Genomic DNA, 25,837 nt, shown 5'->3' with positions numbered 1-25,837 from the left:
TCTCAACCAACTAAGCCACCCAGGTGCCTCTTGGCTTCTTTAAATTTTCAAAAATTTCACAGCTTTTCCACAAACTGCTATTAACTGATTTCTTCCATTTTGTGCCTCTCTATTATTTTCCTTAGCTATATCACCATTTCTTTCTTTAATATTGGTGAATATGGAATTTCATTTTTTGAGCCATCCATCCTTGAGAGCTGTATTGTTTCCAAATCTCTACTCATTGGATCAGAGATGTCTATTTTACTTGTCAAGTAGAGCTCTAATGGGCTGCTATGAATGACATACTTAGGCAAACAGATTTACCCTCTGGACTTAAACATCCACGTTCTCAGACACATTTAATTCGCAATAAACAATGAAGCTTCCCATATGTCATCAACTTTTACATGACCCAGTTCATGAAATCTCTTCCTGTCCACTTGGCTATGGATCGGTCAACTTGTAATGTTTTCAGAAGTTGAAAACTTTAAAATTTTAAACTTTCTAAGTTGCCTCTGAGGAACATTTCACACTGATCACTCAAAAGCTCCTTATTTGCAACTCTACATCACTGTTATCTAAATTACTTCAGTCTTCCTTCTGTTGTTTGGAAAAGAAAATATATTTAAACAAAACTCAAGAGAAAGGTGATTAAAAAAAGATAAGCCACCTGTTTCCTCTAAATAAAAAAAGGCAAGGGCAATTAGATGGTCAGAGTGGGTTAAGCACCTGACTCCTGACGTTGGCTCAGGTCACAGCCTCAGGGTCATGAGATCGAGCCCTGTATCAAGCTCCGAGCTCAGTGGAGAGTCTGCTTTAGATTCTCCCCCCTCTCTCTGCAAACTTGCCCCAGACTGTGTGCTCTCCAAAAAAAAAAAAAAGAAAGAAAAAAAGCACAGCACAAACATAATCTGCTGTGACAATCAATCAGAACATCCAAATCAATTATTTCCCCACGAAATACAAAGTTTCTGTTTGCTAATTTAGGTTACTGCGTACTTAGTCTGTTTGGATGGCCTATGACAACATGATTACACAATACGCCCTACATTGCCAATGACAGGTAAGGAAAAACTAAATACACATTTTGGGTTTATATAAAAGCATTTAATACACTGATAAAGATAATAGGATTAAAAGACTGATTTCACTGACAAATCATAATTTCAATGCAAACAAGTGCGTCCCTGTCTGGCCCACCGACCCCTTCTCATTGCTGATCTACAAAAGCACATAAAGACCTCCAATGAAAGCCCCCAAGATCTAGAGTAACTGAGAAGTAATTCAATGATTTTTAAATTATTACAGTACCTTACAATTCTTATATATGACACACAAGTGAACAGGGACTCCGACGGTACCCTTGGTTCAAAAAGGAATACGCTTCTTTCATGAGAAGGGGATTGCTCGAGGAGCAGCCTGGAGTTCAGGTCCTTGGCAGCCACTCAGCTGTGACCTTCTTCAAATACACTGCTCTATTTTAAGCTCATGGGATAAACAAATCTACTCTAAATGAGCCATTAAAAATATCGCCATTTTGAGTGCCTTTGGTCCTTATTAAGAATTAATAAACACTTTATTCTTTTCTTCATTAGTTAAAAGTTAAAACAAACACCTCTTGGGAAGAGAAATCCTCCTAAAAATATAGCTTTTGCAATATAACCTTAGGAGTGACACAAGCATCAGACACAGCACCTTCTACTCATATTGAGTAGACAGAGTTTGATGAAATTCAAGGCATGTAACATGTTTTTTTCTGGCTCCTGAAAATCTAAATCAAGTATCTGCCATAACCAGCTCCTGTAAGCATTGTGTCCCACCATAATACCATCTTGGCGGAAACCTGATCTATTTCTAGCTAGAGTTTAAATCCCAGTGTAATAATAATCCTACCAATTTACTCAATCTTAGGACGATATCACCATTCACTTTGGAAAATCAGGTTGCCTGGCAGAGGAATCTCCTAAACAGCATTTTTGGGGTGCTAATTTGCACATGGTTTGACTTCTAACTCTTGATGTGTACGATAAATTATATCTGCAAATCTCAAACTCCCTGAGTTCTGAGATGTTTCTGTTTTTCAATCATTGTTCACAGCTTAAATTCTGCATTCATTTTAGTTACAGGTTTTGAAATTTCTTTAAGCCACATTTAAACAAAGTCATACTTTAAAATGATGAGATTTTAGTGTTTCTATTAAAGAGCTCCACAATATTGTAAGGGCACAGAGAACCATACAGATATGAATTAAATGTCATGTGAGTCAGTGAATTAATTTGCAAAACGAAAGAGATAAAAATAGAAATGAAAGAAGGAACCTAGCTTGATGTCAAAATATCAAAATTATGTCAAGGTTGATGAGTGTAATTATTTATATGGGAAAAGGCATATTATCTGAAGAATTTAAGTGCTGAAAGATACACTTCAAGATCATTTACTCCAAGCTTCCTCATTCCTCATTCCTCATTCCTCATTCCTCTTCCTAGGTAAGAAAACTGAACCCCAGAAGAGGCATTCTTTTGCCTCTGTGTGCCCATATAAATATCAGAATTTTACTCTGAATAAGAAGCAACATTGCACACTCTATACCCAAAATATATAGAAACACAGCTCTCAGTTTACCTTCCAGTTTCTGAGCAAAAAATCTACACGAATGCAGCCATCAAGAGCAAGAACATGGAAGATGATGGTATTCTGATTTACTACCTAAATGTCAATGTTAAATTTGATATCAAACCAACACAACAGAAAATAAGTAGGCAAAACGTGTAAGCTTAACAAGTATTTGTTTGGACTGTGTCAATCAGGAGCAAACAGAGCCAACACTCTTCCTTTTCCAGAGCCATAAGAAGCCATGCAGGCCATGAGTACCTGTTTGAAGTCAGGGCTATTTAAGGCTATTCAGAAATTTGGCATGTTCTTCTCCTCGTGGTAACAGGGTTTCTCCTCCTATCTTTGGTCCTGTTTTTTCCTAGAAAAATGAAAATAGTTTAGTGAGAAATGGGTCAACATTTTTTGCATGGATTACTAAAATTGGTCACCCTGCAAACGACCTACCTTTAGCATTCCGTCTCGTTCCCATTTGAAGAGGCCACAGTTACTGAAACAGAAAAGGGGATTTACTCAGTAGTGAGCTGGGACGCATAGTCAACCGGGTTCGCTGCACTTGCAGGAAGAATATTCCCCATTCAAACAGAAGATGATTAAGGTAACACTCATATTACAGGCTATGCTCTAATGCTACTGAAAATACACAGTCCAGTGATTTGAGAAATGGTCTTCAAATCTGTAAAAAGCTAGATACTTCAGAGATGGAACATCCAGTGATAGCATACGGGGTATGCAGACAGCAGGTGATGCAGAGAAGCTTGGTTTCCCCTGCTGGGCATTGGGAAAAGACTCAGAAGAGGAAGCTAGCCCTCTGAGGGCATACAGTCCCTTCCCCTTTTCTGGAACTAAAAGCTTGTGATAAGAAAGAATTATTCTTCCTCTTGATCTGTCCAATCCTTCTCCTCTTTTCAAACCTAAAGATGTTTACTTCTTATTGTTCAAAGGGCCTAGAGACTCTTATTCTCGTTTTTTAACATGTTATGTGAGTCTGACCCTGAGCAAAGGTGCGGCAACTACAGAGAAAGTTTATTTTCCAAGATGTTCACTCTGCTGAAATAAACAAAAGAAACTGTTAACTCACTGAAATACAGCTGCCAGCACTCTTGGATTTGAGAGGCTCTAGGGCACAGGGGATTGCTCTACCTGCCTCATCCTTCTTCCTAAAAGTCTAGACTCTTCCCACCCTGAGAGTCCGTCTGCATACTAGTGGCCTTGGTCCTAAGCCTCTCCACCACCTTCCCTGTCTAGAGACTAGCTCAATATCAATTAAGAGAAATTTTCTAGACTATTGGTAGATCAATGATGAAATTACATATAACAGAAATTCTAGTCAGGGGTCAACAAATTACTACCCATGAACCAAATCCAGCCTGCTACCTGCTTTTGTAAAGAACGTTTCATTTAAACACAGCATGTCCACTTGTTTCTGTACTACCTATGACTACTTTTGAGCTATAACACCAAAGCTGAGTAGTTATGAAACAGACTGCCTGGTTCACGAAGCAAAATATGTTTACTATCTGGGTTTTGACAGAAAAAGTTTGCCTCGTTCTGCTCTGGGTCAAGAATTGACAAGAAAAAGTCTAGAAAAGCAGTTGTTACAAAAATCACAGCGCCACCTGGAGGATGGGAAAGCATCTTGCTCTTCAATTTGTGAGTTGTACTTCCTGCTTATTAAAGGAATTTTTCTTATACTCATATGTTTTACATAAGCTCTTGCTGTTAAAATATTTTGGAGAAGTCAAGTATCAATATACAGGTAGATACTTTCAACAATTATAATCAAGATCGTAGCAATTTCACAAACCAACTCCCGACAAGGTAATGAACTAGCATGGGGTCTGGGTACCCTCCCTAACCCCAATCAAGTCTGGAGACACCTGGAGTGAAGTAGGGGTTCTAGGAAGTAAAGAAAACCCAAAAAACAAACAAGCAAGCAAATAGGTGGTGAGACTATCCTGGTGAGACATTCTTGGGAAGACTGAAGGTGATTTTGAAAGTGCCTCAAATTCCAAAGACATTATCATATAAATTGTCCTTTAAGAATAAGCCAATAAAGTCAGAAATTATTTTAAAAAAGAATAAAAATCGATCCCATATATTTGAAATTTAAACAACATTACTAACCCTCAGGTCAAACAGGAAATCATCAAAGGCATTAAGAAATCCGTTTTTTTGGGAACCTGGGTGGCTCAGTGGGTTAAAGCCTCTGCTTTCGGCTCAGGTCATGATCCCAGGGTCCTGGGATCGAGTCCCGCATCGGGCTCTCTGCTCAACAGGGAGCCTGCTTCCTCCTCTCTCTCTGCCTGCCTCTCTGCCTACTTGTGATCTCTGTCTGTCAAATGAATAAATAAAATCTTAAAAAAAAAAAAAAGAAATCCGTTTTTTTTAAAGATTTATTTATTTAAGTAATCTCTACACGTAATGTTGAGCCCGAATTTATAACCCCAAGGTTGCATGTTCCTCCAACTGAGCCAGCCAGACACCCCAAGAAATACTTTTAACTACAGGCCAAATGTTGTGGGAGACACTAAAGCATAAGTGCTTAGAGGGAAACATGTAGCTTTAAACACATTGATGAGGGGACAAGAAAAGTTAAAAATGAGTAAACTGAGTGTAAGCAATTAACTGATGTTGGTAAAAGGATACAGAGCAAACCCCAAAACAAAACCAAGGGCAGAAAGATAAGGACAGAAATAAGTAAACAGAAAGAAAACCAATAAATATTAAGAAAGTTAAAAGGTGGTTTTCTGAAAAGAAAAAGAATAAAGAGACTTCTGTCAAGGTTGGTCTTAAAAAAGAGAAGAAAAATAGCACAAAATACAGTAAATGTCTATTAATAAAAAATAACAAGAAACAGATTAAAAACAATGAAAGTTTATTAGGAACAACCATACATCAATACATTTAAAAACCTAAATGAAATGATTAAAAGGAAACAAAAAAAGCTGAAACTGGCAGAAGGGACCATGAAACTGAAATGGTTATCAAGCCACCTCGGGCCCTAAAACCTGGGTCTGGGCCTAAGCCTAAATAACTTTACAGTTGAGATTTATTAAAACCTTAAGAAATAATTAATTGCTATTTAATATAAATTATTTCCAGAAGCTGCTCAGTTCATTTTATGAGTCTCATATAATCTTTGTTCTAAAACCAGGTAAGGCCTTTATAAAAACAAAAAAACAAAATAGGTCTAATTCACTTACAAATATACAGTGGACCCTTGAACAAGATGGGCGTAGGGGTACCGCCCCCATGCAGTTAAAAATCCTCAAGTAACTTTTGACTCCCCCACAACTTAATTACTAGAAGCCTATTGCTGACCAAAGCCTTACTGATAACAGTCAATTAACCCCAACTTTGTATATGTATTGTATATCGTATTCTTATAATAAAGTAAACTAAAAAACCCCAAAATACTATTAAGAAAATCATGAGAAAGAGAAAATACATTTAGGTACTGTGCTGTATTTATTGAAAAAAATCTGCATGTAAGTGGAGTATGCAGGTGAAGGGTTAACTGTAGATATAAAAATCCTATATAAAATATTAGCTAATTAAGTATACCTGTTTATTTAAATAAAAAATCTCGACACAACACCAAAACCACTAATAATCTGATTAAAATGGAAAGAAAACATGAATAGACATTTTTCTAATGACACACAGATGGCCAACAGACACATGAAAAGATGCTCAACCTCACTGATCATCAGGGAAATGCAAGTCAAAACCACAAGGGGATATCACCTCATACCTCTCAGAATGGCTGAAATCAAAAAGACAAGAAATAACTAAAACCAGGTAAAGCCTATACAAAAACAAAAAACCAAAATAGGTCTAATTCACTTACAAATATACAGTGGACTCTTGAACAAGATGGGCGTAGAGGTACCGCCCCCATGCAGTTAAAAATCCTCAAGTAACTTTTGACTCCCCTACAACTTAATTACTAATAGCCTATTGCTGACCAAAGCCTTACTGATAATAGTCAATTAACCCAACTTTGTATATGTATTGTATATCGTATTCCTACAATAAAGTAAACTAAAAAACAGTATGGAGTTTCCTCAAAAAATAAAAATTAGAACTACCTTATGATCTAGTAATCCTGCTACTGGGATTACCCAAATAAAATGAATCACTAATTTGAAAAGATATATGCACCCCTGTTTACTGCACTATTATTTACAATAACCAAATTATGGAAGCACACACCTAACCACTCATACACACACACAATGGAATATTAGTCAGCCATAAAAAAAGAATAAGACTGTGCCATTTGCAACAACATGAATGGATCTCGAGGGTGTAACAGTAAGTGAAATACATCAGTTGGAGAAAGGCAAATACCATATATGGAACTTAAGAAACAAAACAAATGAACAAAGACTAAAACAACAAAAAAACCCAGACTCTTAAATACAGAGAACTGGTGGCTGTCAGAGGGGAGGCTGGTGGGGAGATGGAATGGATAAAGGGGATGTCAGACTAAAAACAAAAATCAAGGGGGCACCTGGTTGGCTCAGTGGGTTAAGCCTCTGCCTTCGGCTCAGGTTATGATCTCAGGGTCCTGGGATGGAGCCCCACATTGGGCTCTCTGCTCAGCAGGGAGCCTGCTTCCCCCTCTGTCTCTGCCTGCCTCTCTGCCTGCTTGTGATCTCTGTCAAATAAATAAATAAAAAATCTTAAAAAAAAAATTAAAAAAATAAAATAAAAATCAAGTAGGGTTTACCCAAAGAATGAAAGGAAACTTCTGGGAGTGATGTCATTATCACAAGGTGAGCTGTTCCTTTCCTCTCTCCCCCTTTGGTTTACAAGGAAGTAGACATCTATAACACCCCCCGCCCCGGAAAAAAAAGCACCTGTGCACAGCATCCAGGTCACCAAGGGTGGATGGGAGCAGGGAGGGCAGCAAAGGAGGAGAGTGGTCATGGAAATGGCGGGTCAGCAACACCCTTTTGGCAGGAGGTGGAGGGTGAAGGTGCCGAGTGGGGGTCAGCCACCCATTCTGCAGCTTCTACAGCTGGAGGGACCGCAGGAAAGTCTCTCCTCCTTCCTGTCCAGGCATTTGGCCCAAGGACTTCTGGGCTCACCCAAGTACCCAAATGCTAAGTACACACCTCCCCTGAGTTGGCCACTGCCCCCCCTCATTTTTTTTTTTTTTAAGTGCTCACTGCCTAGAGAAACTAAAAACATGTGCTATAGTGCCACCTTCTGGAAAATAAGAAAAATGCTCCTAATTACAGGTTGAACTGTCAGAATCAGAGTGAACAAAACTTAGCCCAAGATAGGTGTTCATTACTACAAATGCAACCACAGAGACACTCTTCAACAGGCACCACAAAAAACCATGGTAATACAGTATTAAAAATAAAAACAAAAACCACCTGACAATTTTCCAGCAAAGGAGCCCAAACAATAGTGCAATCTAACCAATAAAGAATTTAAAACAGCTTTTATGAAGAAATTCAGTGAGCTACAAGAAAACTTAGAAAGGCAACTCAATGGCCTCAGGATTAATGAACAGAAGAACTTCACAGAAGAAATTCTAAAAAAGAGCCAAACAAATTCTGGAGCAGAACAACTCACTAAATAAGATGAAGCCTGCAAAAGAATACATTGGAAATACAGCAAATCAGATAGAAGAGAGAATTAGTGAATTAGAAGGCAGGAAACTAAAAATGATTCAGGTGGAAGAGGTGAGAGAATGACGATGTTAAAGATTTTATTTTTTATTTGACACAGAGAGAGAGAGAGAGATCACAAGTAGACAGAGAGGCAGACAGAGAGAGAGAAAGAAGGAAACAGGCTCCCTGCTGAGCAGAGAGCCCAATGCAGGACTTGATCCCAGGACCCTGAGATCATGACCTGAGCCAAAGGCAGAGGCTTTAACCCACTGAGCCACCCAGGCGCCCGAGAATGAAGATGTTAAAAAAGAAAAGAAGTCCTCTGAGATGCCACATCAAAACAAATGCCAGTGGAAAAGCCGATGCAAGAATGATAAGCATTCCAGAAAGGGAAGAGAGGACAAGAAAGGGGAGTTTATTTAAGGAAGTAATAGCTGAGAACTTCCCAAACCTGGTGAAGGAACTGGATACACAAATCTATGAAGCTAGTAGAATACCTTCTTAACTCAATGCAAGAAGACCTCTCCAAGAAACAAAATTCTGTCAAAGCTGTCAAAAGTCAATGATAAAGAAAAAATCTGAAAGGCAACTGGGGGTAAAAAAAAGATAGCAACCTACAAAGGATCCGGCTATCAGATTTCTCAGCAGAAACTCTACAGACTAGGAGACAGTAGAATGACATACGAAAAATATTCAAAGATTAAAAACTGCCAGCCAACAATACTCTATTCTGCAAAGTTATCCTTTAGATGGGAAGGAGAAATAAAGACTTTCCCAGACAAACAAAAGCTGAGGACATCACCACTACTAGACCTGCCTTATAATAAGAAATGCTAAAAGCTCTTGGAGCAGAAACAAAAAGAAATACACAAAACTCCGATTAAGGTGATAGTCAGAATTAGAAAACTGTTAACCCTTATCTAGAATAGCATATTAAACTCTTAATTACAATATAAAGATTCAAGGAAAAGAGAATTAAAGTATGGCTACTACTTGGTGATGACATCGCAGCACAAAGGAAATAATTTGTGTCATAAAATATAAAAGGGGAAGAGAAAAAAGATGAATCTTTTATAGGTGAAGACAAATTGCTGACACCAGAGAAAAGATTATTTTACCAAAAAGATGTTTTATGCGAACCTCATGGTCACCACAGGCAAAGATCTAGAGAAGAGACACAAAATATAAAAGATGGGGAGACTGAACAAATCACCATGGAAAACCACCAACTTATAAAAGTAGGCAGAAACAAGGAAAAAGAAACAATGGGGAGACCAAACAACCAGAAGACAAAAGATAAAATAGCAGTAGTATATCCTTACTCATCAATAATCACCCTAAATTTAAATGGATTTAATCCATCAGTCAAAAGGCACAGAGTGGCTAGATGGGCAGAAAACGACCCATCCATATACTGCCTAAAGGGGCACGTCTCACCTCTAACAACATACAAAGTTTAAAGTGAAGGGATGGAATGTCTATTAATAAATTAGATACCTCTCAAATAATCTAATTTTATACTCAAGGAACTAGAAAAAACAGAAGTAAGCCCATATTTAGTGGCAGAAGGAAGGAAATAATAAAGATCAGAAAAAGAGACCAGAAAAATAGGAAAGAAAGTGAGCCTAAGAATTGATTCTTTGAAAAGATAAACAAAATTGACGAATCTTTAGCTAGACTAAGAAAAAGAGAAGATTCAAAATTAGAAATCAAAGAGGAGACATTACAACTGATACTACAGAAATATACAGAATCATCAGAGATGACTATGAAAGATTATATGCCAACAAATTATATAACCTAGAAGAAACGGATAAATTTCTAGAAACCTACAACCTAAGACAGAATCAAAAAGAAACCAAAAATTTGAACAGACCAATAATGAATAAACCAGCATCACTTTGATTCCAAAACCAGAGAAGGAGGGGCGCCTGGGTGGCTCAGTGGGTTAAAACCTCTGCCTTCGGCTTAGGTCATGATCCCAGGGTCCTGGGATTGAGCCCCACATCTGGCTCTCTGCTCAGCGGGAAGCCTGCTTCCTCCTCTCTCTCTGCCTGCCTCTCGACCTACTTGCGATCTCTATCAAATAAATAAATAAAATCTTAAAAAAAAAAAAAAAACAGAGAAAGATACCACCAAAAAAAAAAAAGTAGACAAACTATCTTTGATGAATATAGATGCAAAAATTCTCAACAAAACATTAGTGAATCAAATACAAGAACACATTAAATGGATTATACACCATGGCCAAGTGGGATTTATCCCTGGGATACAAGGATGATTCAACATACACATATCAATAAATTTAACATATCACATCAATAAAATGAAAGATACAAAATATCACATGATCATCTCAATGATCAATTATGTTCCTTTACACTCAGGATACACTCAAAAACAATAAAACGTTTAGTAATAAATTTAACCAAGGAAGTGAATGGAAATCTACGAGACTTTTCTGAAAGAAACTGAAGACACCTGTGAACGGAAAGACACCCCAGTCCATGGATGTAAAAAAATTAATATTGTTATAATGGCCAAACTACCTAAAGCAGTATCTGCAGATATTCAAAGCAACCCCCATCAAAATACCAAAGGCGTTCTTTTAAAAAAAAGAAGAAGAAGAAGAAACAACTCTAAAATTTGTATGGACCCAGAGTAGACCCTGAATAGCCAAAGCAATGTTGGGGGAAAAAAACAAAGCTGGAGGCATCATGCTTCTAGATTTCAAACTATACTATAATGCCCCAGTAATAAAAACAGGATGATAATGGCACAAAAATAGATATACCGACCAGTAGGAACAGAATAGAAGGCCCAGATTTAAAGCCCAGTATATATGGTCAACTAATATTTCAACGAATGTTCTGCAAGGGAGTTAAGAATACCCAATGGGTAGGGGCGCCTGGATGGCTCAGTGGGTTAAGCCTCTGCCTTTGGCTCAGGTCATGATCCCAGGGTCCTAGGATCGAGCCCTGTGTCAGGCTCTGCTCAGCAGGGAGCCTGCTTCCCCCTCTCTTTCTGCCTGCTTCTCTGCCTACTTGTGATCTCTCTCTCTCTGTCCAAAAAAAAAAGAGTACCCAATGGGAAAGGACAGTCTCTTCAACAAACAGTGCTGGGAAAACCGGAGAAATACACACAGACCAAGGAAATTGGACTATTATCTCACATCCCTCACAAAAATTAACTTAAAATGGATGAAACACTTACATGTAAGACCTGAAACCATAAAACCCCTCGAAGGAAATGTAGGGAAAAAGGCTCATCGATATTGGTCTTAGCCCTGATTTTTTGAACACACAGCTTTAGGAGCAACTACCCCCAATGGGGTGGTAACTGACTTACAGTATATGGCAAAAGCTCAGGCAAAAAAGCAAAACTCAACAGATGGGATTATATCAAACCCAAAAGCTTCTGCACATCAAAATTAACAAGTAACAAAGTGAAAAAACAACCTACAGAACAGGAGAAAATTTTGCCAGCCATCTATCAGACAAGGGGTTAATATTCAAAATAAAGAAAGAAGTTCGTCAACTTACTAACACATTGATAAGCTAAAGGATAAGATCATACAATGAAGAGAAGTTATCTACCCACAATCATAGTGAACTGGAAATAAAAAGGATTTTCCTTAAGTTGGTAAAGTTTATACTCGGAGGAGAAATTTGTGAAGGATACATTCACTTTAAGATAAAGATCAAGAAATGGAAATAGTATTGGAGGTCCGACCAACCCTATCAGGAAGGACAAAAAATAGAGGGTGTAAGGATGGGAACAAAACAGGTAAAATTGTATTTGCAAATGATCAATTATGTAGAGAAATCAACATATTGTTGGCATAAGAGTCTGATAAGCTTGTCAGAGGCAAGATCACCATATAAAAAATTAATAATATTTCTCTACACCAACAGTAAGCAACGAAAAAATACACTAGAAAGTAAGTTGTCACTCACAGTATCAACAAAAGTAATGAACCATTTAAGAATTAAGAATACTCAACATTTCAGTGGAGATAATTTTTAAAATTTATAAAAGCCATAGAGGATGGGATGAATAAATGGGAAGATACTCCAGGATCTTAAAAAGGGATGATTTCATATATAAAAGACATTAGTCTCCACAAAATTATTTTATTCATGTAATGTGATTATTTTTTAAGATTTTATTTATTTATTTGACAGACAGAGATCACAAGTAGGCAGAGAGGCAGGCAGAGAGAGAGAAAGACGAGGAAGCAGGCTCCCTGCTGAGCAGAGAGCCCGATGTGGGGCTTGATCCCAGGACCCTGGGATCATGACCTGAGCCAAAGGCAGAGGCTTTAACCCACTGAGCCACCCAGGTGCCCCAATTCATGTAAAGTGATCTTAATTCTACTTCTGAGTGGCATACAACTTAGTCCTTAGATTAGTGCTCTGAGAACAACTAGAAAACCTGAATGAAATAAATATCCTAAAGGGAGTATCAACCACTGTGGGAGAACCCCGATCTCCATCAACAGTTCCACAGGTGGCCCTCCACCAGGACAAGACCCAGACTCTCATCTCCCTGCCTGGCCTAGAGTCCGCCAAACCTCCCAGGGCAAAAACGGCCACAGAAGTTAGCTCATCGCTCTAAGGTTCTACCCTGGTTCTGGTTCCCTACTTCTTGTCCCAGCAATTCCAGGACCTTCAGAGAAATGATTTCTGTCTTTCATTCAACAAACATTTATGAGGACCCTCTATGGGCTAGGCACTATACTAAGTATTGGGGGTAAAGCATTGAAGAGGTCAGGATCCCTTCCCTCCATGAGCTTTTAGGGGTGGCCTGAAGCTGTAAGAGGCATGGAAATAAGGCCTGACCTTAAAACAGACTGTCCAATGTTCTAGCAGAAAGGCATAACATGGGAACTGAAAAGAGGGTTTAAGAATGCCAGGCGAGATCTCCTACCTGCAGTGCTTTTTGGGGAGTCTGTCCAGGGAGATGCTTCTGTTTCCACAGGGACACTTGAAAAACCTCTTCAGGCCGTCATGCCAGTGGTAGTCATGCTGCTCACTGACACAAGTCTCCAAAGGCTTGAAGTGGGTGTAGGCACACTGCATAAAACCAACAGGAGGGCACATCTGTCAAGAGCCTCGAAGGAGAAACTGGCTAGCTGCTAAGAGGGCAATCTGTTCCATGAGGACTTCTGTTTTCTTGCCACCGCTCAGGCAGCTGTGAGCAGAGCAACCACCTTATCTACTAGCTGCAGCGATTTCTTCAGTCTCACACACTGATGCCACTTTTTCTTATGTTTGCCACAATTTTTGGTCAGGCATGAAGTACACAATAACTTTCTGTAACATCAAAACAAAAGCACCAGAAACCTTTTGATAGCTTCATCAGGTCTGTCCTAAATTTATTGCCGTCGTTTGGTAATAGGACATGGACACTGGGGCCTCTTCAGTAGCCCTTTTACTTCCTCTTAAAAAGCCTCAGAATAGGATGTAAGCTTATTACTACTCCTATTTCATAAGCAGCAGAACCAAGCAGAGATATTAATAATTCACTTGTAATTTTGATCCTCAAAAGGACTGAAGAGTATAGGAAACAATAAGCAGCATCCAGTCTAAGAAACAAAACTCCCTAGCACTCCTGAAGCCCTCCCTGCACCCCCTTCCAGGCACTGCTTCCCCCGCACCCCAAGGGTAATCACTACCCTCCTTTCTAGCAGCAGAGATTCATTTGACCGTTTTGAATTTTGCATAAATGCAATCATATGATATAAAGAAAGAAAGAGGGAGAGATAGGGAGGGAGGAAGGAAGAAAGAAAAAAAGAAAGAAATGATGGGTGAACACTGAAAGCTGCTGGGACAGAGCACCGCGGTTTCTGGTAATGAGAGTCAGGTAAGTAACTTTTGGTTCTGGCAGCCTCAGAAAGTACAGAGCAGAGTGGTATGCCAGCTGTGGTAGGCAAAACGGCCCCCCATGCCCCCAGGACATACACACCCTGCTCCCTAGAACCTATGAGCATGTGAGGCTACATGGCAAAGAGGGACCAGAGTTGTTAGTTGATCTTAAAATTGAGAAATGATCCTGGACTGGGTGGGCCCAATGGAATCATAAGGGCCCTTAAAAGTGGAAGTGGGATGCACAGGGAGGAGGCCAGAGGATGTGAGAAGAGGGCTCGGCCTGCCATGGCTGGCTCTGAAGATGGAGGAAGGAGCTGCAAAACAAAGAATATGTGTGGGATTGAGAAGCAGGGAAAGGGAAGGAAATGGATTCTACACTAGAGCCTCCAGAAGGAACACAGTCCTGCCAGACCTGGATTTTAGCCTCGTGAGACCCACAGAGACTTCTGGCCTATTGAAGTGCAAGATAATAAAGTTGTGTTTAAACTATCAAGGTGGTAGTTATTTGTCTGAGCAGCAATGGGAAACGAACACACCAGTATGTCCTTAGGTTTGCTGTTTTGTCAGAGTACAAGCTGTTATCTCAGGAAAAACATTTACTTATTCTGAATTTTCTCAAGGAATCCCTACCTTTTGGTGACAGCTGGTTCAGGGCCATCCCCTAAATGTAAAGGAGAATGTTGAGGTTTGAAAAGGAATAAAGACTGAGAAAATGGTACTTGGTAAGCTAAGCCTCTTCCTCCTCTCTCACATGTGCTTATGAGGAGGATGAGTCAGGCAGGATAAAATGAGTGGTAATGGAAGGATACGGTTCTGCAAGAAATATTTTTTGGTCCTATTTTATCAGTGTTGAAGGATGGAGGGTATATCATCTTCTAATAGACTTAGTGTAAAAATTCTGCAAACAGAAAATAATGCAATTTATCCTTTGCCTTGAGATTCAATTTAGCAGGTTAAGCCCTGAGTAGAAAAGGTTAATAGTAATTGGTCCTAACAGGTGATGCCAAAGGAAATCGTTCAACTGATGTCCCAGGACTGTGAGCTGTGGACTGAGGGTGTGCTAGAAACTTGAGAAGCATAGGTCAGAAGAACTTGGATCCAATGGACAAGGCTCGCCTGCAGAACCAGGAGCTGTGGTCAAATCAGAGGAGAATCTCACCACCAACATTCTGCCATCAGAGCTTGGAGGCCAAGTGGGCAGGCAGCCAGGTCCTTGGCTGTCGTGAGCAGCTTGCTTTCCAGAATAAATAAATGACCTGTGCAGGACTGCAATCACAAGACATGGCCCCATATCCCATATATCTCCGTGTCCCACTGAGTCACTAGAGGTCACAACAGCTCCAAACAGGGCCCAGGGTTAGAAGCATCTCCACTCACCGTCTTGCATGTCACTACTCGACATTTCACCTCTCTGATGCTTCTCATCTTTTCTTCCATTTGTTCTTTTTTCACCAATGGCTCAAAATAGCGTTCCTGCAGCTCAGCCTCAGCCTGCAATGACAAGGCATACAAGAGAGCTTGCACCAAATCCAAAATGTATTCAGGCACCAAATTCAATAATCACAATAAAAACCACTGAAGAGACAAGCTGTTATGAGGACACCTGATAAGAGCTCAAGAAACTGCAAACCAAAAGATGATCATAAGTAGACATAAGCTCTTATTTTTCCAAAAACAAGTATGAAAGCATCTGGCAGTTTTTAAAAATACCAAATACAAACTGAAAATACTAACATTATTAACAGCGTCATCGCGTCAAGAGTGTGCACCAGAAGGAAATTATTTCTCCTATGCCAATACAGACTCAAGATATGGAAGGTATTCAGTGCCTCCCCACGTATGACAGCCCAGTCTATTTGATACTATCTGCCAGACCAAGCACCTGGCAGTAGCAATCCTTGGTTGTTTGGAATAACAGGGAGTAGGTGTGAGGGCAGAGAGAGACTGACAGCTGAAGGTGGTCACAGCTCAGGAGTAAGAACAGCTGCACAAGGCCCGAGGTCTCTGGTGGCCACAGAGGCCAGGAATTCAGCTCTACAGCCTCTCAAGGTTGGCCCCAGCTTCTCTCCTGGCCACGTTTCAGGTCTGGTAGAATGGTGGGATACACAACTGTCTCATTAATCAGTAGTTTATCAGAAGAGCAGAGCACTCAGTGCACTGGCACTAAATGGGGACAGTACTGCCCCCATGGAGACATTGTGAAAATTGGTGAGAGCACTTTTTTTGGTCATCCCAATGACTGCCACCCTTGCTACTTGCAGAGACGGGGAGGCTGCACCCGCAATGCACGGAACAGTCCCTCCATATGAAAGGATTCTTCTGACTATTCTAGAAGGCACCCATGTGGATGAAAAACCCAATCATAACCCTCAAACCTAACTGCTTTGTATACAAGCCTACAATATTTGTGCATGGTTCAAATATACATTGAATATAGCAAGAGTACAACTAGGCAACTCCTGTGTATATGGAGGGACAAATGTAGTTTGGTATCCTCAGAAGTTCCTTGGATTATTTGCAGTTTAAAAAAAAAATCACACTGTCAAAGAAACAGACCCATGGTATTTAAGTCGCCAAAAAAACCACACCTAAGGAGACTTCATTTCTATTGTCTCATTTACATTTATAATCCAAATCTCTGAAAACTTCATTATTACTTCTGGGATAGTTATGCCTACATATTAACATAATCAAATACATACTTTTAATATAAGTATTTTCATTCTTTCTTCTTTACATTACACATAGGATATTCTTGAAATTTGTAGTTAGGTTAATTTATATTACCCAAGAATTTTATTTCAGGGTAATAAGGGAGCAATCTGAAATACACGGCTTTGGGAGCAACTACCCCCAATGGGTTGGTAACTGACTTACAGTATTTGAAGTCCCAATATAAAAATACATGAATGGGGAAAAATACCCCTCCCCATATAGCAGGACAGAAAAGAACAGCTATAGTGGTGAACCGCTTAAACATCAATGCAAAGCCATAATTATGAGGCATCATTTTTATAACATTGAGGTCCATTAAAATAATGATAAATGATATTCTTCAATTCAAGGACAGAGGCAAAGCTAAATTCTATCAGAAATATTCCTGTTCTTAAAGTTAACTCAGACATATAAGTACATCTTGGTTGAGGTCGAAGAAACAGATTCTTAGTCTCAGAACAAAGTGCCTCGCGTCTGGAAGGTATCTCTATCATTTCTGACCTTTTGAGCTCTTACCTCTTTAATTATCCCTGTGTGCTTCGATTTTGCTTTTAGAATTTTCTGAAATTCCTCAGATTCCATGTACGCAAGTTGTTCTCTCCTTTTTTTCCTGGCAGGCTCTAATTCATCTTCAGCTAGAGCAGAAAGGAAACACAGTAGCAGTCCCAGAGGAATTTCGGAAAGCCAGGCAGCCTTATGAACTCAGTTTCCTCTAGTTCTCTCCATCTCTGCCAGTCAGGCCCCTCAAACTTCATTTACCCCACTAGGTACCAGCAGAGGAAAACTCTTCAGGAGTGAACTGAAAAGTAGGGCCTAGAATATGGGAGATGGCAGATTTGACCACTGGATCAGAATCTCTTTCACCTTAAGATAGGAGTGGACTATGATGATAGGTAACATCGACAAAAAAGCCTTTTTTAAAAAATCGATGGTAAAATATTACTGTCAGCTTCAGAGTTTTCAAAGTAAAAACAATAATTTGCAAACAAAGAAATTCCACTTCTTTCAAAGTAAATCTTTACACTAATATATCTGTACAAAGATCCATGAGTAATCTTTTTCTCAAGTTTTTGGATTATGCATAATTTCATTTCAATTTAGTGTGCTTATAGAAAACGGTCCATTCCAGTTTGTAGATATTCTACTTAGGTATTGTATAGAGGCCACTTTAAGTAAAACAACAACTTCTGGTATCAGGGATGGTGATTATGGTTTGGAACACCTCCTCACAGACGGTGGCCTTCCCACTACTAACTTGGAAATCCCCAGTACCTTGAGGAGAAAAGGTGTTGCTCTTTTCTACACGTTCCTTTACTTCCAGGACATCCTGGGGGTCCTTTTGCTTCTTTTTAATGCTGTTTGGGTCTGTTTTTGTAAGAATCTGGCCTTTTGCCCTTAATTTGGTTATAGCAGCTAACTAGGAAAAAAAGAAAAAAATCTTAATGACGAGACAGGTATCTGTCGCCCTATGTCCCTTTTCTAGTTATTAACGCAGTGAATTCTACTTTGAAATACAAATCAGCAAAATATATCTTCTCTTTGCCTAGCATTATTAACCCAGTTATTAAAATTTCAAAGCATGGAGACAGGTCTATAAACTAATAAAATTTCAGCTTATTTAAATATTAAGTTAAACATCAGTTATACTGTGGGCTTCAGGACCCACAGAGGAATCACATAAACACTGTGGAAATTTGCTTTACAATTAAATAGAATGAGGATAGGGTCCTAGCTCTGCCACTTATTAGTTTGTAACCTTACACAAATTACTTAATTTTTCAGCCTCAGGTTCTATATTTATAAAACGGAGATGATAGTGTTTACTAGGTTGTGCAGATGAAATGAGAAAATGAGTGCAAAGCACAAACCTATACAGACTAAACAACATGTGTGTCATATATCACGGGTACATGTTCAATTGTTCTGTTTTACAGTTCATTTTTTCAGTAATCTCTATACCCAACATGGGGCTCGAACTCATAACCCCAAGATCACATGTGCACTTATTATCACTATCATTACTGCAGGTGCAGCTTTGGCTTATGACAAGCCTTTGCCCTTCATGTGGTGCAGTGACTAACTAGAACAAAGAGAAGACAGGCTCTAATTAGGGCTCAGGGTGGCTGAGGAAGTGGAGGGGGGTTTCTGAGCACTCCCAGCTTCCACGTCAATCAGAGTAACTTAGCTCCTGTGTAAGATTTCTTTTATTTATTTTAAAAGATTTTATTTATTTATTTGACAGAGGGAGACACAGCAAGAGAGGGAACACAAATAGGGGGAGTGGGAGAGCGAGAAGCAGGCTTTCCACCGAGCAGGGAACCCAATGCAGGGCTTGATCCCAAGACCCTGAGATCATGACCTGAGCCAAAGACAAATATTTAATGACTGAGCCACCCAGACACTGCAAGATTTCATTTTGTAAGATTTCTTTTAAAGAAGGATTCTTTAAACAACCATTTTACAATCTTGCCTTAACAAGTCCCAGAATTTGTTTCCTTTGGGCTAGCCAGCGTTTAGGCCATCTCCCTCAGCCTCACAAGGAACAGTGTTGAGAATGGATAACATGCTTGGATTAAATCAATGGCATTATGTTGATACCATTATCACTTGAAATTCCTTTGACTCTAATTACCATGATCAAGAAATAGCTGTTACTGTCTGTCTTTCCTGATCATAGATAACAAAAATTTTGCAACTCCAGCTATGTCTTACAGAATGCAAATTCAAATGTTGAAAATAGATGCCACTTACCTTTTTGGCTTCTGCTAAAGCACTCAGTTTTGGTCTTGGTGGTGGTGACTCATCAAAAAAGAGAACATCATCTCCTTCTGAGATGCCTCGCCCAAGCTTGGGCATCTGTGTTGCTGGCATTCCTTCCAGGCTGGGCAATGCAGCCCCCATTTGCAAAGACTGAGAACGGGCCCATTGAGAAGAGGGTGGCACAGCTGGGCTCTCAACCCCACTTGAGCTTTGGAGAAATCTTTAAAGAAATACAGTCACAGATACGCAGATTGGGACACTGTAGGCTAGGCCACCAGGGGATAAATAGTCATAAAAAAGCAGCTGCCGCTCCTTGGTCAAGAATTCAGATTGGCACACACTGAGAACATGTTGGCTTTACTAACTCTGGTTAACAGATTATTCATTGATAAGCTCTCATTTTACCAGTTTAGAACTGATTACTATTTTTGCTAACTGGAAAGTGGGTGCCTCTCTATAGAACACAGCCCTGAAGGTGAGATGTGGGCTGTATTCCTAGCTCTCTGGTTAGCTGGGACCTTCAGGAACTCATGGAATTTCTCTGTATTTTAGTTTACTGGGAAAAGATAACACACAGGATACATTTGGAAGTCCTTCACAGAAAGAACCTATAATTTGCATGGTGATTAATTTGGTAAATAGTCTTAAAGGCTATTGAAAAACAACAGTTGCCACAAACTATGCAGTCCAGAACTCTCATTTAATAAATGAAGAAATTAAGGCCCAAGACCCTACTGCTCGTAAGTGACAGGCTGAGGTCTAGTACTGGGTAATCCCAGGCCAGGATTGTTTTCACTACCACATGCCCACTCCTGTAACCTCCCTGTGAGACCCTACCCAAAGAGATGTTTTATTTGGCTAGTAAAATTCTGAAAAACTTCCAACTGTAATACCTTCAAATGAGCAGGTGGACCCCTATTTCACACAAGGCCACAATTCCATGTATTATCTATTTATATCATCTGTAGACACATGAAGAACACCTCCAGAGATATTCCATCAGCACCTCAAACTCACCTGCCTGAGGCCAAATCTATGCTCTGGGTTTTTCCAAGCAGTTTCCTGGTGACTTAAAGTTAACTTTCCTGTTTATTGACCCATCTATCTTTCAGTGGCCCAGATTTGGGATAACTGTTTTAATGGGGGCAGAACAGGTGAGAGTCCAAACCAGACTCCATCACCAACCAGTTCTCTTGCACTCAGTTACATGACTCATAGAACAAGGATAACAGCCCTTCACAGACTATGCTAAGGCCTGAGTGAGACACTGTCTTTGTGCGGTGCATGTCTTCATACACGTGACACGTCTGTAAACTGTTACTCTTATCACTATTCTGGTAACTTGAGTGCAAGAATCTTTGATTCATCTACTTTCTGCACTGTTTTCCACTTGATTCTGCTTCTAAAATGACTCTCCACTTTCAGTGCCTCATTTTTACCATCTACCTGAACAACTGCAAATTACTGCCTTAGCCTGTAATTTACAAATGAATTGTGGTAGAACTAAGAAATGAGAGGAAACAGGTCAACACGCACTTTCCCCTTTTCCAAAACCCTCTTCGAGGGTTCCCTCTTTCTCTTCTTCCCCAGGGTGTTAATTACTGTAATCTGTCCCACCTGGTCTCAGGTTTGATAGTCAGAAATACAGAACTCGAAAGGCTCTCTTCTTAGGTTAAGTTAAAATTACTTTTGAACTTTCAAAGTTAAAATGGTAGCCAACCCAAAATCTATAGCCACATTTTGGAAACCCATTAAGACATTCTGAGGATCCCTGAGATCTAAATATGGAATATTAAAGTAGTTATTCTTACCGTTTCTGTATTTCTTCTGACCTCTTCTTCCTCATCTCCAGCATGTGCTGTTTCTGCTGCTTCAAGAGGGCTGATGCTGAGACAGACTGGAAAGCAGGTTTCGAGCTCCCCATCACCCCTAAAACACAAGCCACAGACTGAGTGGCTCCGAGGGGCCAGGAGAACAAAGACGTGGGGCTAGAGCAGGGACAGCTGACTCTACCTGATAACCTGGTTTTGGCTAAATGTTGTTTTAAGTTTCTGGCTCCAAACGTAGGCAAGTCCATCAGTTCCCTGAATTCCTCAGAGCAAGACAAGCTCTTCTGGGGTATTCCTGGAATATACAAACATCAGCTTTAGAGGACTCAAAGTTCTGGCAGTTTGAGATTATGTGACATCACTTTTAAAACTCTGCATTCACAACTTAGTCATTTGTAAATGCAGTAGATGGAATGCCAAGAGAAAAAAAGAATCCTTAGCCTCTAGTAGACTAGTAGGACTGCAAAGCTGTGACAAATAGATCTTATTTCAAGTGATGATTAGGACACCAGTATCTGTATGGTCTTTTCCTACACTACATCCGGAACATTCGCTATGGATAGAGTCTGTCCTAGGCCCTCACCACTGTTAGGAACAAAGTCCCCAGCGAAAAGGGCAGAGGTGCCATTCTTTGACTTAAATCTTTTTTAATGAGAAGATAACTGATGAGTATCACCAGGAACCTGATACTACCAATTTTAATACTAGCCATTAAGAGTTAGACCAGATATATCAAGAAAATCTACAAAGCATCTACTCAAAGACTCAGCCCTGATTAATATGCTGTTTTTCCTTAAGGTGCTGAAAAGCAAGGCTGATTGTTTCAGCTTAGGCCACATCACTCACTAACTATGGTGATGAGTAGATATTTATAACTTAGGGCATGAATAACTGTGACCATTTTCAATCCTAAAGACTACATATTTAATCTGCAGGAAAAAATATAGTATCAAGAAACAAAGTTACCAAGTTTTTGTTGGGTTTTCTGAATGATCAAGTCTGCTCCTTTAATGACCAGATCAGTCAGAGTGGTTTGAATCTTCTTTTTAGGAGCAACAGCAGCTGCACTGGAATGATAAGAGTCACCCCCCAAAAGGAAAGTCACTAAAATTCAATGCTCTGATGAGGTAAAGGCACAGAAGTATTCATTTATTACAAACTATCAACGTTTCTCAAAGCACTGTTTAAGAACTGTCTTAATACCACAATCCTACAGCACAGCTGGTGAATGCATTATGTCAGGCAACCAGCAAATTTGGTGGAGGCCATTCTGGAAAAGCAAGATGGCAAAAGAAATAAAAAAAAAATGACACCACTTTGATCAAGTAGTCTGGAATTTATCTTGAAGAAATTAAGGAATAAGTAAAAAATTAGGATATTAATGGACTAAAATATTGTTTGCAATGTTAAAAGTTAGAAGCACCATTAATGTTATCCATTAAGCATTATGGGAATGTTTGTTTTTTTTTTTATGGGAATGGTTTTATCACAGAGCCATGTAAAAGACTATGTGGCCACTAAAAATAATGCCATAAGTGCATATTCAATAAGGAAAGTATTAATTATTTTATGGGGGCAGGGAAGTTGCAAAGTATAGGTCCAGTATGATCTCACTTTATATTACTGGAAATTTATATACATGGGAAAAAAACATCTAGAAGCATATACACCTGTGTGTGTGTGTGTGTGTATGTGTGCATGTCTTCACAGATAGCAAGGAACTAATTATTATCTATGCAGCAGGATTACATCTAGTTTTTATCATCTCCTTTTGGCTGAACTGCATATATACAGATACATTCTTATAATGTAGGACTATTGGTTTCTGCAGTTTGGAAAAATATAGACATTTCTTTAAATCTTAAAAATGTGTTTGATATAACAAGTCAGGTAGGAGGTGAGAGTCTTCTTGCCCAATTTCTGTTTGCCTGGAAGCAAACTATTTTGTTCTTGGACCAGGGGTAGCTCCTTTGAGACAGGTCCCCACCGGTCATGTCCTCAGATATGCTTTCTACCCTACAGTGGCAAGGCCATTGATCACCTACTTTGGGGACTCTATGGAAGGCCTGAGATCCCCAGAACATAGCCATGAATGTCTGACTCAGCAGCATTCCACTCTGTTTAAGGCTTTACTGCTATTAATTCAGAGTTAAATGTGGCTTCCAAGAGGTCTGCCACCTCACTGTAATAGTCGGGAGGGGAATAACTTAATGGATGCCAACACTGGAATTAACATACCTTTAATGGCCATACAATCAGACCTGACAAAGTTGTACTACATTCTTACTTTAGTAGCAAAATAAGAAGTGTGGGCTGTGTTAAAGACCATCATGACAAAACTTAACCAATATCCGCCCCACCGTGTTTTCCTCTCTACCTGGAAATAAAGGAGATCCTTGTCTACCTTGTTCTAGCCCATGAATTTATGAAAGATAAAACCTGTACAAGTCTTCTAGGACCATTACAGAAAAGTACAACCATTGGGTTTATTCTTACAAGGAGAGAAGCAAGATCTCTGTCCTGAAAGACTCCCCAGAGAATGTCTTACATTGAGGCTGCATATGATGCAGAAGAAACCCCTCCATAGTAGAAACCATCCTGACATAGCCGTTCTCGTAGGCTGGTGCCTTTGCGGGCAAACTTCTTTGGAATTCGTCCTCCAGAGAAGGTGGACTGCAGGTCGGCTCGCCTGGCACTGAGCTTCTTGTACTGGGCTTGGATGTGATACTGACAGTACTCACAGTCATTCTGCAAAAGGAAGAGCAGCTGTCTCAGGGCTAGGGCGACACATCAGGGGACAGTGTCAATAAACACTATTCCTGGAGCGCCTGGGTGGCTCAGTGGGTTAAGCCTCTGCCTTCGGCTCAGGTCATGATCCCGGGGTCCTGGGATCGAGCCCCGCATTGGCCTCTCTGTTCAGCAGGGAACTTTCCTCCCCCCATCTCTCTCTGCCTGCCTCTCTGCCTAACTGTGATCTCTCTCTCTCTGTCAAATAAACAAAATCTTAAAAAAAAAAATAAATAAACACTATTCCTTTCTCCCAGCTTCAGGTGCACTAATGAGCGTACAGCTATGCAGCGACTTCCCTGAAATTCCACTTAAAAGCTCTAGTTGGGTGAAAGAAAAAATGATACTGTTCACCGCATATGCCCTTTTGCTATTAGGGAAATAAAATCAGCTTCTAGAGTGAACCTTGAAAACATTATGCTAAGTGAAAGAAGTCAGACACAAAAGGCCACATCACCACGGGATGGAGGTGAGAGGTAGGGAGTGGTTACTTAATGGGTATGGTGTGTTTCTGTGGGATAATAAAAGATTTTTCGGAAGTAGAGAGCTGGTGTTTACATGAGAGTAAATATGCTGAATATCACTCAGGTGTATATTTAAAAATGGTTAATTATAGGTTATATGAATTTTACCTCAATACAAACTGATTTAAGAATAAAACAACACTGGGGTGCCTGGGTAACTCAGTCTGTTAGGTGTCTGACTCTTGATTTTGGCTCAGGTCATGATCTCAGGATCGTGAAACCAAGCCTCGCATGGGGCCTGCACTGAGGGTGGAGTCTGCTTAAGATTCTTGCTCTCCTCCTACTCCTCAACTCCTAAGAGCTCTCTTAAAAAAAAAAAAAAAGAATAAAACATTAGGTTCTAGTGAAATTTTTCTATTCCTCTGGCTGCTTCCTGGACGAATGTTACCCCTTCAGTGAAGGAAAAATGCGAAACATGCAAATGTTCCATTGGGCGAGCTCTTAGATGCAGCAACAATGGGGTTTTAATGATCGCACTGCTATGTAGAAATATGTCAGACACTTCCTGCTGATACCTCTTTTTCCAGCTATTTCCCTCCTGCTACTTCCTGCTCACTAGCTCATCTGTGAGGCAGGAATGAGGGAACTAAAAGGAGACAAACAAAAACTTGCCATTTAATCTGTTCAAAGAGCTCTAATTAGCACCACTTCACACCCACTAGGATGGCTGTCATCAGTGACAAGACAAAAACAAGTGCTGGCCGGGATATGGAAAAAAACCCAAAAAACCGGAACCCTCCTCTCTGCTGGTGAGAATGTAAAAGCCACTTTGGAAGCCAGTCTGGCAGTTCCTCAAAAGCTGAAACAGGGGGGCACCTGGGTGGCTCAGTGGGTTAAAGCCTCTGCCTTCGGCTCAGGTCATGATCTCAGGGTCCTGGGATCAAGCCCCACATCGGGCTCTCTGCTCAGCGGGGAGCCTGCTCCCCACTCTCTCTCTCTGCCTGCCTCTCTGCCTACTTGTGATCTCTCTCTCTCTCTGAAATAAATTTAAAAAAAAATCTTAAAAAGAAAAAAAAAGCTGAAACAGGGGGTTATGGTGCAACCCAGAAATTCCAGGTTATATACCCAAGGAAACTGGAAACATCCATCCATCCGTCCACATAATAACTGGTGCAAGAATGCTGAGA

General features: G+C 40.0%; 1 protein-coding gene across 1 annotated transcript in view; it reads right to left on the bottom strand.

Moving 5' to 3' along the window:
* Nucleotides 1-1,071: 1,071 nt before the first annotated feature.
* The window catches only part of MCM10 (minichromosome maintenance 10 replication initiation factor), a 38,838-nt gene continuing 14,072 nt past the window's right edge, over nucleotides 1,072-25,837 (bottom strand). Inside the window, exons 10-20 of the mRNA XM_080810491.1 lie at nucleotides 23,948-24,147; nucleotides 22,366-22,466; nucleotides 21,584-21,694; nucleotides 21,382-21,499; nucleotides 19,562-19,790; nucleotides 18,083-18,227; nucleotides 17,327-17,445; nucleotides 15,473-15,586; nucleotides 13,155-13,300; nucleotides 3,040-3,082; nucleotides 1,072-2,953 (exon numbers count right to left, since the gene is read on the bottom strand). Coding sequence (XP_080666617.1) covers nucleotides 2,870-2,953; nucleotides 3,040-3,082; nucleotides 13,155-13,300; nucleotides 15,473-15,586; nucleotides 17,327-17,445; nucleotides 18,083-18,227; nucleotides 19,562-19,790; nucleotides 21,382-21,499; nucleotides 21,584-21,694; nucleotides 22,366-22,466; nucleotides 23,948-24,147 — 1,410 coding nt within the window. The 3' untranslated portion in view covers nucleotides 1,072-2,869. The remainder of the gene's footprint in view (nucleotides 2,954-3,039; nucleotides 3,083-13,154; nucleotides 13,301-15,472; nucleotides 15,587-17,326; nucleotides 17,446-18,082; nucleotides 18,228-19,561; nucleotides 19,791-21,381; nucleotides 21,500-21,583; nucleotides 21,695-22,365; nucleotides 22,467-23,947; nucleotides 24,148-25,837) is intronic.

Source organism: Martes martes (assembly GCF_963455335.1).
Source record: "Martes martes genome assembly, chromosome: 8".
In the NCBI taxonomy this organism is placed as follows: Eukaryota; Metazoa; Chordata; class Mammalia; order Carnivora; family Mustelidae; genus Martes; species Martes martes.
Note: the sequence above shows the minus strand (reverse complement) of the source record. Positions and strands in the feature narration are given on the sequence as shown.